This window comes from Leptodactylus fuscus, chromosome 1 (assembly GCF_031893055.1).
Source record: "Leptodactylus fuscus isolate aLepFus1 chromosome 1, aLepFus1.hap2, whole genome shotgun sequence".
In the NCBI taxonomy this organism is placed as follows: Eukaryota; Metazoa; Chordata; class Amphibia; order Anura; family Leptodactylidae; genus Leptodactylus; species Leptodactylus fuscus.
The window spans coordinates 295,658,540-295,675,353 of NC_134265.1; the positions used below are offsets into that span (position 1 = coordinate 295,658,540).

Consider the following 16,814-nt stretch of genomic DNA (forward strand, 5'->3'; position numbering starts at 1 on the left):
CGAAACGGCCATTTCGAACAGTGTTCGCTCATCTCTACTAATTTTTCTTCTGGTGTTGGATTCCCATGCCTTTCAAAGGTGGTGCCAGAAAAAAAAAGGAGTACAAGTTACCCCAGACTATAATAATGTCACTTTGTCATAACTTCAGCTGTATTTGCCTGACCCAACATTCACATCTGTGTTGGTGTTCCATCCAGGGGAGTCCGCATGGGGACCACCCCATATGTATGTATATTTCTTCTTCATTTTTTTTCACTTGACACTCCTCTAACCCTATGTATGACTGCATGATGATTGATATTTCTCTAATCTGTATGGCTGGTATAGATTTCAGTGTAGGTGAAGGATCCGTTGGAGGATGTTGTAGATTTAGGGCGCATTCTTTTAATTTAAGCAACACATTGTTTTAAGAAATGACAGTTTTAAGACTGGTTCACGGCTAGTGATAAAGTACCCACTTCTCCTGGGCAGATCCCTTTTGGCCTCCCACTTCCTAGCTCAACTTGATAGAGTGGTCTCTCTCTATACACAAATAGGGCAACACAATCCTGCCAAAAGGTTCCTTTTACTACAAAAGGAGTATGTCTAACCCATGGGTTATAGGTATTATTTGATGAATTTTAGCAACAACCCAGAGTACCTGTGATGGAAAAAATGCTACTAGTGTTATATGCAAATGCCATAAGAAGACACAAGTATCATAAATGAGTAAGAAATTGTCGGTGTGATGGGGTGGGGTCCATCTGCTAGCATCTGCTTATGAGAATACAGAGATAAACATTTTTAGATCTGTTACAAAAATGACTTATTTTGTCTGTTGTGTAAGTAGTTGTAGCAGTGCTAGCTGTTGGTCTTGTGGCATAAAACTATCCTGGGGATTTTACCTGTGGCTTTCAGTAATGCCAGTGAGCAGGAACTAGCACTTCCATGTTACAATAAAACTGACACCCAAAAGAGATTTTATTCTGCCAGAATCTTAGAAAACCACTTAAGGCTAAATCCCCACATTGCTGAAACTCTCAGCTTTTTTTTGTTGCGTTTTTTGAGCCAAAGCCAGGGGTGGATATAGCAGAAGGTAGAAGTATAAGAGCTTCATATATATATGCCCCATTTCTTTCATAGCCATTCTTGGCTTTGGTTAAAAAAAAAAAAATGCAACAAAATCTGCAACAAAAAAAGCTGCGTTTCGGCTGAGTGTGGCCTTAGCCTTAATCATTATTTACAAATACACCTCAACATCGCAACATTGATGTTCTTCAGTAAACAAAAGTTAGTAATTCTTTAGATTTTTCTACATCAACACTTCCTATTCATTGCGTTTATCTCACATAATAGGAATGTTTCCTTGTGTAGTACAAATCTTACTTGAAACTTTACAGTAAAGTTGTCCAGATACTGAAGCATTCTACATTTACTGTCAATAATTTATTCTGTTAGGGAATTGGTGACATCTCTGCTTCATTCATTTGTGACATTACTACTGAGTTCCCGAGAGGCTCATCACTACTCACCAATTATTAGGTTCCACAACACAGAATATATATATATATATATATATATATATATATATATATATATATAGTGTACAGCTTGCATACACTTACATAGTTTCTGCAGAATCTTATATTCAACTCGAATCAATGTAACAAAGCAGCACAGTGCTATGAGATGTTAGCTGGCATAATATTACATTACTCAGCCTGCCCCTTGTACCGTGTATTAGATAACATGGCAACGTGTTAATACCCTGAGACACAGGAGCATCATCCTTGGTACAGTGAGGAGCAGAGGCAGCTGCCTGAGTCTTTAGTTGCAGTGTTAAAAGCTTCTGTTCGTATCCCCACTCCCCCTCCTCCACTCCTACATCAGCCTCAGTGTCAGCCTCAGCAGCAGCAGCAGCATTGAGACAACTGTAGTGGATCTGCTGCTCACAAGGAGCACACACCGAGCTGCTGCCTCCAGTTTGGTGGACATCACATCCAGCCTGCCAGATCACTTGAAAAGTTGGGGTTCGGCAGGCATGTGAAAGTTGGGGGCCAGAGCCCCGGCAGCCTGAGCAGGTTGACATCTCAGCATCACTTGCTCCATCTCTCCCAGGCTTGGTCCAGAGGAAATGATCTGTGAGCTGCTGCTGGTTCCAGGGACGATGCAGTGTGACAGCACTAGATCCTCCTTGCACCACCTTCTCCTCCTCATCATCACCCTCCTCCCCTCCAGCTCCCTCCAGCTTCCAGCTTGTTTATAGAGCAGAGTGGGACTGGGAGGGATTGTAACCACCGGTTTAGAGCTCATCCACGTGTTTTCCACCAGTGGGGACTTGAGTTCTGGTCTGGGAGAGATGCTTCACTTGGAACGGAGTACCTCAGGGTGAAGGAGCTCAGAGAGGATTGATTTGGAATATTGGAAATGTTTTTTATCTATTCTTCTTGGTTTGGCGGAACATCATGCCCATCTGAAGGTATACTGGAGTAGATGAACCAGCATGTTGTGTGTACCAGACAGGCTTGGAGTGACAGACATTGATACTAATGAATAACTGGGAACTGAAGCTGTTACTGCTGAATTGGGCTCTTCTTCAAGGCTCATTGTGCCTCCCATGCAGGTATATTCACCTGGTGTATCTAAGTCTTGTGCAAACTTTTTAGGAAAGAAATGTATTCTAAGTAACAATGCATTCTCCAAAACTTCCTTCCCTACAAGACAATTTTACAATTTTTAGTTCTTCGGAACATTGACATTATTGGATGGTGACTAGCGGTGACATTGTGGTGGAAAATATTGGCAACTTAAAAACCCTAAGGATTTGTTCACTGGTCAATAAAATTGTGGCTTGCCAAGGAGGTCTTGGTTCTTCACCAGACTGAAAGTTTAGAGCACTTAACTACTGTGAAACTTTGAGTGTTGGCGCATCTTCTTTCTCGAAGTTCTTGGAAACCTCTGTGGATTACAGCAACCACTCTCTTCTGGTACTTGACTACAAGAATTTACTGCCATGAAGAGAAAGCAGAAGAGGTTCATCCAGATGGCTTTGCTATTTACAGCTGCTTTGATTTTTCTGCCTAATATTGGACTTTGGTCTTTGTACAAGGAAAAGCAGCTCATGAAGTCCAGTGATGGAGGAGATCAGGTACAGTAGGAGTCATGAGGCATGAGCACTGCTCTGCTGGACAGAGATATTCTATAGATTGTCTCAGGTCTCCCATTAGTCACTTGAAATGAGCCATTTAAAATCATTGATTTTCTTTGTAGGCTTGATATACAGTAGGATTAAAACGTTAATCTTGTATTCTATTGGTAAATGTAACACGCATTGGATGTTACGTGGGTCAAACAGAGTTAAACCTGTAACAAGCTACAGTGCTGAAAGTTTGGGACACTTAGTGATCCATTTGTTCCGGAATGCATTACACAATAAGTCATTTCTATTCCTGTTGACTGGGGACTTGATCAATTATTTGCTAAATACCGAATACTTAAGATGTCTCAGTAGTTTTGTGGTGTATGGGTCTAAGATTATCTTATTGGGATAAGGAATTTCCAATATTTTTATATCATGTAGGTTTCATAGTCTTGGTATGGTGCTATAGCTATACTAATCTAGTTTTCACAATACATTATACATTATTATTTTAGTATATGGTCAATATATTGCCTATACCTAGCTATTTCTGTCTAGAATGACTGTAACAAAGTTTATGATGGACACTGAGTTGATATTGGAAGTCGTTCATTTCGCTTAAATGGCATGTTCTTGCTTTGAAGAAAAGTTTGCATCTAGCAGTAAGTTGGCAGGAGATGTATCATGTCAGAGTATCCAGCTTTATTATTTTATTCATACGTATAAGCATAATAATAATTGGAAATCCTGATTTGTTTTACATTTAGCAATTGTGACAGCGCTGACTAATGTGCTTCAGCCCTGTCTACATTTATTTTCCATTTTTATGTGTTATTTGTTCTAGTTATGAAACTGGAGAATGATATTATGGCATATATTAAATATGTATGTTTTCTGGCCAAATCAAGGATTCACACACAGGCCTGTTAAATATTGATAACGCTTTTTATTGTGTTCCAAAGTTGCAACCACAGAAGTACAGTTTTGTGGCTTCAGCTGTGCAGATACTAACCCTCCTGATACACTGCTTGTAAATGAAGCCTTACCTTGTGGTCCACATAGGTCTCTGTGGGCGAAGCTCATTGTATTTGTATCACGCTATAGGACTGTAGTGAACTGTATGGACAACATTTGCAGAGATTTAGTATTTTTCATCAGAAAAGAATAATATAAAACTCATAAGCCAACTAGACAAAGCTTACAGTCAGCAAGGTCCTTTAAGGATACTCTGATGATGTACAATTGTAGTCTCCAACCCAAGTGCTATATAAGTGCTAGTGTTCTTTTTATCCATGTATATCATATAGGATGCAGTCTATGAAGTACATGCTTGTGTAAAAATGTATAGCATGCACTAAATATATAGGGATTTTCAGAAAATTACACACCCCACACATAGCTTATGAATCATAGGGTCACTTTTGGCATCAGTATGAAGGCAGGTGCATATAAGTTTAATGGATTGCACTATTAGGAAAGTCCTCCAAGAAATATTCCCAAGTCCCTGAATGGGCCACACAGTGAGCAAGACAAGCAAGCTTAATAATGGAGCTAGTACTTGTGACTAAAACAATGTCACTGACTATTATCTACCAAGGGAATGACTGCATTGACTGCAAACATCAAAGAGATAGTAGTGTTCAGTATATCCATAGGTTGCAGTGAACTGTACCAATAAGTTATACATGTATATTATACAAAGAACAGTTCTTAAGGTCATTATCATGCAGCAAACTTGTTGCAGAAATTCCTATAACTGTCCTGTTCATCTGAATGAGGCTTACAAAATCCATGTGCTTGCTGCAGAAACATCCCCATAGATGAATGGAACTGATTTGTGTGCCATAGTGGTGGCTATCTGATAAGTAACCCAATGAAGACAAGCCAGCACGTGCCCTCAGACAGTGAGAAGCTCTTCATGCATTCATTCAGGACACAGTAATGTATTGAAAGTTTTCAGTGTGTTTGTATGTAATGGCATGGTCCTACTGATAGAGGATCTAGAGATATCTAAGCTATCTTATCAACTAGAAATGTATTGTTGGGGCAGAAAGGGATCTGGAGAAAGGGGTGGAATGATTGATTCTTTTCTCTATAGCATAAAACATGGCCTAAGTACCAGGTAACTTTTATTTGGATACATATCCTTAAAGAGGACTTTTTACCACATCTACCACTTGCAACTCTACACATCCTTCAGTAGATGCAATTCTACTGATCTCAGCACAGTGGATATACTGGCACCTGACTGTAAAGAGTATACATAATATTATGGACACAGAAAGAAACTGCATGGATTGCTCAGGAATGGTGGGGGCGAGAGAAATTCCAAGTTGTCGGTGCTGAAAGGACCCCTTTAAGCACTAGACTTCAATATTTACTCATTTACTTCAATTTCTTTAGGTCAGGTTTAGATAGTACAGTTTGATGCAGTACTTAATGCTTTTTTTGTGTAGAGAAATTCTGGAGCAGATCCCAAAGAAGAAAAATATAATGGACTCTTACTTTTCTTTAACGTCTTCCAATGTGTTCCAAATCTTTAGAAATATAATTCTCTGTGAATGAGTCTATAGGGTGGAGCTTGTTCCCCTGTGTTCCAATTCTTTGGAAATGTGATTCTCTATGAATGAGTCTATGGGGTGGAGCTTGTTCCCCTGTGTTCCAATTCTTTGGAAATGTGATTCTCTATGAACAAATGTATTGGATTCAGCTTGTTCACTTGTTCATCAAGGGCTTTGGTCAGTCATTTTCCTTGCTGTTTAGCTGTAAATGTGAGGTGTAATGTAAAAGAACAACAGATGGGAGTCATGAGGGTCACAAACATGACCTATTTTAGAAAATATCCTGTAAATGAAGTGCATTGATTGTATTGCTCTAACTTGTGATTTGCACGCAGACATAGAAAACCAGCATTTTGATACCTGCCGCTCTTTGCCTAACCAATATCTATTGTATTAATTCAGGGATTAAGAGTTTTCTAAGCATTGGCTACCCCTGCCTTATTCAGTTTTACAAAGGCTCAGAAATAACTTTGATATTTTCCTTTTGTCGCACTTCTTATTATAACTGAACTGAGCTGTGAAGGTCAAAGATCGAAGATTTGTGGTTTTCTGAACCTGTGCAGATTACAGATCCGATCTGAGTGCTTAATATAACCTTTTAAACAGTGTGTGTACCTTTAGCTATATATTTTTGACTTATTATAGAGACTTGTCAGCAGATAATATTTGTGGAAAAGATATGGGACCTCATCAATCCTGTATCCTTATTGCTGATGTGAATGGGGGCAGTGCCAGCATAATTCAGAGACGTGTGAGTCCCTGCACATACACCGCTCCTATAGTTGCTCTGAGGATCTTACAGTCTCATTGATACAAGCCACATAAGAATACAGATAATCTTTATCTATACGCCTTCTACTTTCTAAATTATTTATTTCTAGTATACTGGTGTAAATGGTATTTTCAATGTCATTCTGGTTGATTATGTGGACGTATTGGTGATAAATACAAACTGAATGTAAGCAACAAATGTGTCCCCAGGGACCAATTCCATTTCCAGGTATACATCACTGTTAAAGGTTAATATGTTAAACCTCAAGTCCAGACTCCAAGCAGTTCTGAACAACCATCACTCTAAATCACATCTTATTCTATAGGCGAAAATCTATCACAGTTTTTCTAGAGTTACTAAGTGTATCATATAACATGTTACTGTTAATAGGTCTGAATAAAAACCCATGCCGATACAGCAGCATCAAAGAATATTTCAATCCAAAATAAAAAATTGACATGCCAGAACTCACTCCATACACATACTGCATGACACCTGGGGAGGGGGATATGATTAGCAATTCCCTAATATATTGTACTCCTACTACCAAGGTGGTCAGGGGAAGCATGGGCATTCCCAGTGTACAAAACATATGGTCTGTCTGTCTAGTCCCAAAATACAGGGACTGTAAGCAGCAGCGACATTCTTCTAAGGGTGTCCAGGATGGTAGCACTCCTGCTCTACTCTACTACAATTGCTTATATTGCAATTATCTGATATGCAAGCAATAACCTGCCAAGTCTATATGACCTGACTGCCTGCATAACTTATGCTGTATAGACACATACAATAGCTGCCAATGGAATACTTGTCCAGCTATCCTCCAAAACATATACACACTTTGTGCTCTGAAAAGGTAGAGGGGAGGAAACCAATACCTCTGACGGGGGCTTACATTCTCGAGAAGAAAGGATTGGGTAGTTGAAATTAGCAGATTTAAAGGGAGAGTCAGGAGACCCACAAACACATGAGATGGTCCCTTTGTCTTGACTAAGTAATAAGGAAAGACAGGAAAGATTACCAAACATACCCCAATTCTTGCCTAGTAACTCTTTCTAGGTATGGATATAACATTCCCACATCCATATCGTTTCAATGTTGGACAGAAAAAAAATTGTTTTACCATCAATGTAAGAAGCAGGGCCGGCGTCAGCGCACGGCATAGTCGGGCAAGTGCCGGGGCCCACAGAGCCTCTGGGGGCCCCCCGGCACTTGCCTGTCACAATTTCAGCTCATCGGCGTCCGTCCGCCGATGAGCTGAAATACATACGCGATGCAGGAGCTGTGAGATCAGCTCCTGCTTTAAAGCTCCGGCCCAGGCTTGCGTGTGTAGGCGTGATGACGTCATCGCATCACGCCTACACACGCAAGCCGGTCCGGAGCTAAGCAGGAGCTGATCTCACAGCTCCTGCATCGCGCGTATGTGACTGGAGAGAGGAGCGTCGGGGGAACGAGGGAAGGTGAGTGATAGAAGGTGAGTGATGTAAGTGTTTGTTTAGTATTACATATTAAGGTGAAACATAATGAAGGGGGCCCATGAAACTGGGGGGCAAATGAAGGGGAGGGGGGAACGGCATGACACTGGAGAAGATGAAGGGGGTGGGGAGAGAACGGCATGAAACTGGGGACAGAGATGGAGGGGGCCCAAAGAAACTGGGGGGCAAATGAAGGGGAGGGGGGAACAGCATGACACTGGGGCAGATGGAGGGGGGGGGAGAACAGCATGACACTGGGGCAGATGGAGGGGGGGAGAACAGCATGGAACTGGGGACAGAGATGGAGGGGGCCCAATGAAACTGAGGGGGCAAATGAAGGGGGGGGGAACGGTATGACACTGGGGAAGGGGGTGGGGAGAGAACGGCATGAAACTGGGGACAGAGATGGAGGGGGTCCAATGAAACTGAAGGGGAGGGGGGGAACGGCATGACACTGGGGCAGAGACGGAGGACATTAAACTGTGGGCAGATGAAGGGGGAGAACGTGATGAAACGGGACAGAGATGGAGGGGGGACATGAAACTGGGGGCAGAGGAAGGGTGTATATGAAACTGGGGGAGAGATGGAGGGGGGCATATAATTTACGGCTGACTGTAGGAGGATTATACTGTGTGGGAGCACATAATAAATGAATGAGAATGGGTGGAATCAACATAAAAGTGGGTGGAGCTAAATTTGCCGTGGCGCGCAGAGCGCGCCGCACATTTTGCCCCTCTTTCTACTCTTTAAAAGATTGGGAGGTATGGTGTTGGTGATGCCACACTCCTGCATGATGTCACTCGCTTCATCTGCAACGCACAGTGTCTCGACTCCCCCACCTCCTTTACAAGGGGGCCCACTGAGGCTCTGTCGCCCAAGGGCCCATAAAAACCTGGAGCCGGCCCTGGAAAGAAGTGTAATATATTTTTTCCCTACGGAGTCACAGCTTTCCAGGGCTAATCTATTTTTCTTACAAACTGAAGAAAACCAATAGGTAATTTGTAGTTTTATTGTATTTAGGGTTTTTCAGGCTAATCATATTGATGACCAATCCTAAAGGCAGGTCACTAATATCAGATCAATGGGGTGGAGGTCTAACACATGTCACCCTCAGCGATCAGTTATTCTCATCAGCTAATACACAGAGAATGGAGCAAGAAGCAAACAGTTTTGTTGTCCAGGTTAAGGCAGCACGGATGCCATTGAAATGACTAGGAGCTGATCACTAACCACAGAGATCAGAGCTGTCTGCTTCCTGCTCCATTCTCAGAACTGATGAGAACATCTGATCTGTGGGGGTGTTGGGTGTCAGACCCTCATCAATCTGTTATAGATGACCTATCCTTTGGAATGCTTAGAATAGACCATCATTATTTTTCACCCAGAATAGCCATTATATGCATTATATAGGTGAGGAAACATATTGTATACGCTTTGCGATTTTTATGTTTGAGGCATTTAGTATTTTGACAGCATATTGGTGACCTCATTTGTGTAAGCAGTAAATGGCTTCACTTTACATATCTCTGGTGTCTATCACATTATGAAACAGCACCCATTACATCAAGGTGTATATACTTATTTACTACTTTGATGGCTTGTTTCTAGATCTTTCATCCATTACAAGTTTTTTCTCACTTTTTTTTTTTTTTTTTTTTACTTTTTCATTGTGGGCAAATCAGAACAATTGCCACTTCCCATCCCCAAAATATATGAAGATGCCACATATAGCTCTGCGACCAGTAAGATCCTTCTCATTGGCATAGGAAAATGACAGTAACTCTTCATTCACATCTGTGTTTGGTATTCTGTTCGGAGGGGTCCTCATGTGGACAACGCAGATGTGAACGAGGCCTTAGAAAGGATGTGCAGCAAAAAGCAATAAAAATAATAGAATATAAACCAAAGTGAGGCATTTACCTGAGATATGCCAACACAAGAGTTTTTCATAGTCATCTCATGCCACTATTGTTTGCTTATCTCCTAGGTTCACATCTGCGTCGGTAATCCGTTCGGGGAGTTCACATGGGGACCCCCCAGAATGGACTACCAAACGCATTGGCAAGCGGTGTGCAGTGAAAGCACATGGACCCCATAAACTATAATGGGTTCTGTGTGCTTTCTGCACAGTCTCCACACGAGTTATGCGGAAAGGAAAGTAGATCATTAACTACTTTTCTGTCCGCATGTTCTGTGCGGAGACTGTGCAGAAAGCACATGGACCCCATTATAGTCTATGGGGTCTGTGTGCGTTCACTGTACACTGCTTGCCAATGCGTTCGGTAGTCCGTTCAGGGAGGGTCCCCATGTGGAGTGCGGACTCATCTGCATATTTCTGCACTGTTTCTAGCCTGACCACCGTTACAATCTGGGTAACATTGGGTACTAATAGCAGTTGTGCTCTATACATCAATACATCTATGCTAAACAAAAATCTTCATTTTTAAAAGATTTTGGACCCAGGGTCAGCAGAAAACAGAATATGCATTTTATTATTTGTATAAGTATAATTTGCCTTGTGTGGGAGACAGATTATAAGATCGCATGTATTGTAACTTAAGTAGATTTACCTTAAAGTGAAGAAGTATCTCCGATGTGTTATATGCATTATTTGCCTAAGTGCTGTTACACTGATGTGATGAGAAAGGAAGTAGAGCTATTACAATATGTTCGTTCAGCCAGCATATGTATGCAAATATACACTTAATTTCATGAAAACTGAGCATGTTTTATGCATAACCTATATAGCAAATCTGACTGCGAGACTTTTATACTGGAACCTGCAGTAGATGGCGCTGTGTCCTACATTGTTACATCGGCTGCAGAGGGATACAACCGCATGATCACATATCTGCTGCTTTTCTAAACTACAAAGAATATTTCTGCCCATAAGAAGCAACACAATATTATGGAATGTTTTCATGATCTTTTTTCTTTTGTACGTTTTATTGATTACATATAACTTTCTTCTATCGCTTCACATACCGTGCTATTGCGGATTCCAGAGTCTTCAATGATTTATTGGTCCTTAACCAATTGTAAAGGATTGCAATCTTCTCTCTCTTCTTACTGAGTGGATTTGGCCATTAGGTTTCATTTAGTTCCAGATCTCAGAAAGTACTTCAAGGATTCTGTTTGCCACCTGTTTATTGTAATATAGAAAGCAAATCCAGTGGTGATTATTTCGGTGCATTTGTTTGAGCCTGGGAGATCCTATCTTCTCTCTCATAAGGTGATGATATGCCACTGGCGGGTGAAATAAGGCATGGGCACTATAATTACTAATATTTGCTATGATCTTAGAAAGCTATCTGTTGATCCTTTTACTCTCTATAAATTCATTCTTTTGTCATGGTAAATCCCCACAGCCTGTGGATTCGCTTCCAACCTCTGTAAATTATGTGATGAATGAAGTTTATTGATATCTGACCCTTCAGAATAAACTCCTGCATTCAGAACAAAGCAGGGCTCCAGGACTTATTGCTTGGCTTGATCGTTTTATCATATATATACCATGTACATGTATGTAGTTTCCACTCCATGTCCATAAACTTGGGCACCAAGTCTGTAGTTACTATATGACTGTGTGCTATGTGTGGCTTTAGGTCAATAATGCATTGAGAAAAATGGTGACATCATCATTAGACTTTACTAAGTTACCCAGGTTTTGTAGTATCTGTATAGGGTCGGAGTCCTGTCTAGGTTAATACTGGACATGGAAAACAGAGTTTTTATCTTCTTTGGCTGTGGTTTCTATAGGGGTAGCTTCTATGAGAAGGTCTTGGTCATTTTCCATCTACAACCTTGTAAATATAACAAAGTAAATGGACATTCAAGTACTATGGATTGGTCACTTCCACACAACTCATATCACAGTTATAGATTATAGATATATATTAGTTCATTGCTATAGCAGAATATGCATGGCAGAACTAAATTGGGTAAGAATATTTAATTGCTTCTTCCACTCTATAGTAGTGGCACAGGGGAATTATAGCTATGATCCTATTACTTGTATAGGACCAGAACTACTTCCACTCCCTATCCGCTGTAGTAGCTTCTGGTGTCCGGAGCTGATCAGTGCAGTGTTGGGTGTCGGATTCCCAAAGATCAAATACAGATACTAATGACTTACCCTGTTAATAGGTAATCAATATCAAACATGCACTTGGGACCAGAAAGACCCTATAACATAAAGTCTAAAATAATTTTGTATAAATGCCTTGGGTCTACTGCGCAAACTAAAGTGACTGTGATTGTAAAAAGCCATTTGCGCCACGTGGGGCCCTGGCCTGGCAGAAACTAACATAAGTAATAATTCCTGCATTTGTTTTACAATATGAATATTTGCTTCCATGCTTACTGAAGTCAGAGAAGATACAGGCCTGCTGAATATAAGATCTCTGCAGAATCATGAGTCACTGTGTAATCTGTTTATTATGGAGAAATACCTGTTCCTACAAAAATACTGAGTATATGATATACCAGGATCTTTTCACTCGGTGGCAACAATGGACAGATCTTTACTAGAGATGAGCGAACAGTAAAATGTTCGGGGTTCGTTTTTCGTTTCGAGTAGCCCCTCAATATTCGACTACTCGAATTGAATATCGAACCCTATTATAGTCTATGGGGGGAAAATGCTCGTTTCAGGGGTAGGCAACATTTGATCAAATTATACTTACCAAGTCAACGAGTGAGGGTCGGGCTGGATCCTCCGTGCAGTGTTCTGCTTGCAGGGTCCCCGCGGCATCTTCCGGCTCTTCATTCACTCTGCCAGGCATCGGGCCTACATCCGCACTACAAGCGGACATGCACAGTCGGCTCTGCCCAGGCCCTATGCCTGGCAGAGTGAATTCAGAGCCGGAAGACACCGCGGGGACCCTGCAAGCGGAAGACTTCTAAAGGTAGGAGCGAACCAGCATTGATTGGCTGACTGTATAGCATTCGGCCAATCAATGCTGGTTCTGCATCAAACGTTTACATTCGAACAGCGAGTGGTACTCGATCGAGTACGAGTATTTCGAATACCGTAGTATTCGATCGAATACCTACTCGATCGAGTACTACTCGCTCATCTCTAATCTTTACTAATAATGTGGAAGATAGCATCTGTTCTGAGGCACATGATTTAGTAGAGGTTAAATATCATTTGTAGAAGGTAAACCTATAACTAGCTCATGAGTCCATTGCATATGGTCTTACTATGGCTTCATATCTATAACATTCCTGCTAAAACAAAATATAACAGTAAAGAAAAAATTACTAGTGTGGGCAAAGCCATAGCCATTTCAGTATGTGATTTCATAGTATAAAGCTGATGAAACTGTCCATTAAAGTGCTGTCATACCCAATATGGGTAAACAATATAACAATAGCCTTCCGACCATTGAAATGTATAGAAGACAAAGCAGTACAAAAGGTTCAAGGTTAAATAAGCAAGTCGCCAAAGCAAGACATGCTAAATGAATATGATGTGTACTCAAGACAAGAAGTGCTCCAAGTAACTGACCTTTCTTTTACCTCTCAAAACTACATAAGCCATTCAGCCAGGACTACATTTGCATAATCATGAAGTTCCCTGATATACATTGCAGACGTGTTGGTATTTCCATTCGGTTATTATACTTAGAAGCATTTTATCTTTTACATTGGAATGAGAAAGTATACTTTTATTTTCTACAATGTTTTACTATAGAAAATGAGGTGTCATTTATACACAAATTGCAGTAAAATACCCATTTTACAATAAAGTAACCTTAACCTCTGCTGTTCTGGAGACACTCTGTTCACACCTTTAATATACAGTATGGAAAGCGGAGCCTAAGCCTACAAATTATCCTTTAATAGATTGCTTTCCTGAGCTGCAAACATGTCCTTGTTCTATAATTATAACCTTCAGCGCTTATGCACCACGGTGACCTGTTCTCGCCATGGTGTGTACATCAGGAAAGAGACATTGTTCAAGTTTCATACTTTCAGAAATTGTAATGAATTATGGTATATATATGATAAAAGTCTACAATTAAAAATGCAAATACAAGTTGTTTACATCATCTTAGGTGACTTCCCCGACCGTATGAAGATAGACATTACTGGCCCTCTTTATTGATGTGTATTCAGTGGAGAAGTGGCAGCAATAGGAATATATGGCCACCTTTTCTTGGCTAAATAGAGTTAGCAAATGGCTTATAAGATGCGTGGATGAAGACAGTCCAGTAGATCATGAAGTATTGGCAACATTGATAATATCCTGAAACATCTAAGGACTGGTATTATAAAATAGCAAAATCACAGCTCTGAAATTGGTAGACATCGTGAGCTTATAAGGGTTAATAACTATTGGCCCTTGGATTCTTCAATCATTTCTAGAATATTCCATTATGCCTCAATAAACAATATCATCACAATATATGCTAGAAATGTCTCATCAGTAAGGGATCATTGATCGTGAAAACTTAGCAAAACTAATTTCTGACTTCAGTGTAGACAATCAAGCAATAAAACTGCAACACCAAGAAGGAAGTGCTTAGGCCAAGATGTCAGCACTGTACGATGTTCATTGTTCACGTGTCCCATTGGCTGGAGTGGAGGTCAGTCGTCTTCAGAGAAGAGTCCTGCTTTTGTGCTGGGTGTTTGGTCTGGAAACCATGTGGGCTACACCATGAAGAGACTTAAGGAAAAGTCATACTTATGGGGTTATGGTGTAGGTTGGGATAAAGTATGGTAGCTGACTCCTCTAGTCTTCATTTTAGGTACACAAACAGCTCAGCATTACATTGATTTGGATGTTGAACCAGTTTTTACAGCCATATCCTCCAAAAGAGAACTACATGACAGCTGTGACCAGCCTGGATGACCTAAATGTTCAATCATACCCTGCAGCACCTCTGGACTTGTCTCCCATCAGGCACATCTGGGACCTCATTGGTTGGCTCTTGCAAAGGAGCAGCCAGCAATCAATCTTGATGATTTGCCAACTACATTCAGTCTGACGTAACTCTCTTTAGAAACCATAAATAGTTCCATTGATAGCATGCCAAGGTGTGTAAGTGTGTGTATTTCTGTATGTGGCACTCGTACTCCATACTGAATACATTGAAATATTAATATTAACATGTCTCATCAGATCGGTCCTGTGATTTACATAATTCCAAGACTTATCCTTCTTGATATTGCAAGTTTAATGTTAAGCAGTGTATATGCATACTATTACAAACTGAGTGTAAAAGAATTGTTCTACTAAGAACATGTTTACTGAGATCTGTTAAAATAAAATATAGGGTGTAGAGTTCTTTAACAATAGTTTATGCTTATGAGATTAGAAGAATGAAGAAAAACAATAATTTGTAGAAAATGCAGAAAGAGCCAGGACAGGATCTAGTTATAAAGCATACAATTTCTCTACAAATACAATGAAGGTGTTAGGATTTTAGGCAGCTGATTTTCTGATATTAACAGTGTGAACGCTTCTTCAACACAACTGCTGTAGTCAGATTTGCATGTCCATGCTTGAGTGATTGAAAAATAACCGCGCTATCACCTTCACCACCTGAAAAACGTTAGCTAGATAAACGTTCATGGATAGCATGCAGTCAGTTTGCAATGTACAAAGTAAAACAGAATGATCCCCACCCCCCTCGCAATTCATAAAACATAATGCTTCTAGATCCATGGCTGCCTAACGTATCATCTTCTGCATTGTAGCAGGTAAGATTAGAGTTGCTGGTATACAAGTGTGTGTATGAGTGTAGTCTATGAGAATGACAACAGCAGATATTCTCGGAAGCTTGAAGATTGGCTAGTGTTACCCTCCAGCTGTAGAAATGCATGTGTATTGCTGTTTAGTAAATTTTCCATATACTTCAGATGGCCGTAGCGCTTTACAGTCAGAAGGGCGTTCCTGACAGTCAGTCAGGAACGCCTCCCTCCCTCTGCTCACAGTGCTCGTCCATAGATGAGTATTATCAGGAGGGGAGGGGGCATTCCTCCCTGCTCACACAGTACAGCGCGATAGGCGCTGCTGTGGAGAAGGACGTTCCAGACTGACTGTCAGAAACGCCCTTCTGACTGTAAAGCGCTACGGTACCGGGACCAATAGCGATTTACCTGGGGCACAGATCGGGAAAGCCAATAGTGAACTGAATTCAGCGCACTGTCAGCTTTCCAGCGGTATATAGAACTACCTGTGCCCAATCTGATGAAAGCTCCTCTTTAATTCCTCAGGAGGTTTTAAATAATAAAAAGTGTATACTCATCTATCTTAATGGCCAGGGATGAAGCGTTATACATTATAGTCTAAAGAAATTGACCTAAGTTTTAAAGGTACCCTCTATCCATATTGGCTTACCCTTTCTGAAGGAGAGGTATATTGGACGGGGGCATAGCCGCCAAAAAGAAGACAGGGCTGAAGATGTTCTAAAGTGCTCCATAATTGCACAAAAAAGTCACACAAATTTTGTGACAAAAATAATAGATGCTAGAAAAGGGTTGGGGTTGCAGGGGACAGTCCACCAGGATTACCAAGTTATTCCTTTCTGATTTCTTGTTAATAGAATATCTTTGGTAGTCTATAGAATTTGGTATAGAATTTTTGGACTCTACTCTACATATCTATTTTAAGCTACAATGTCATGGTCTTTACTGTGTAAGAACTTGTAGTGTCAACTGAACAGAGTGGACATCAGACACCTTGTCTCTTCTATGGAGATACTGAAGTAGTGACTTCCTATAAAGCATTTCCAATTAGAAATGTTGTTCCGTATCATAATTGCAACCAGAATTCTTCAATCATTGCTCAAACTGGCCAGTAGGGTTGACCACAGAGATAGAGATAATGACTTCAATGATTGGCCAAATGCTGCAACCTCTGCAAACAACTGATGAGC

The 16,814-nt window shown here is 40.7% G+C and overlaps 1 protein-coding gene across 1 annotated transcript in view; it reads left to right on the forward strand.

Moving 5' to 3' along the window:
- The first annotated feature begins 1,844 nt into the window (after window positions 1-1,844).
- GALNTL6 (polypeptide N-acetylgalactosaminyltransferase like 6) overlaps window positions 1,845-16,814 on the forward strand; it is a 1,127,066-nt gene continuing 1,112,096 nt past the window's right edge. The window contains exon 1 of the mRNA XM_075258272.1: window positions 1,845-3,127. Coding sequence (XP_075114373.1) covers window positions 2,993-3,127 — 135 coding nt within the window. The 5' untranslated portion in view covers window positions 1,845-2,992. The remainder of the gene's footprint in view (window positions 3,128-16,814) is intronic.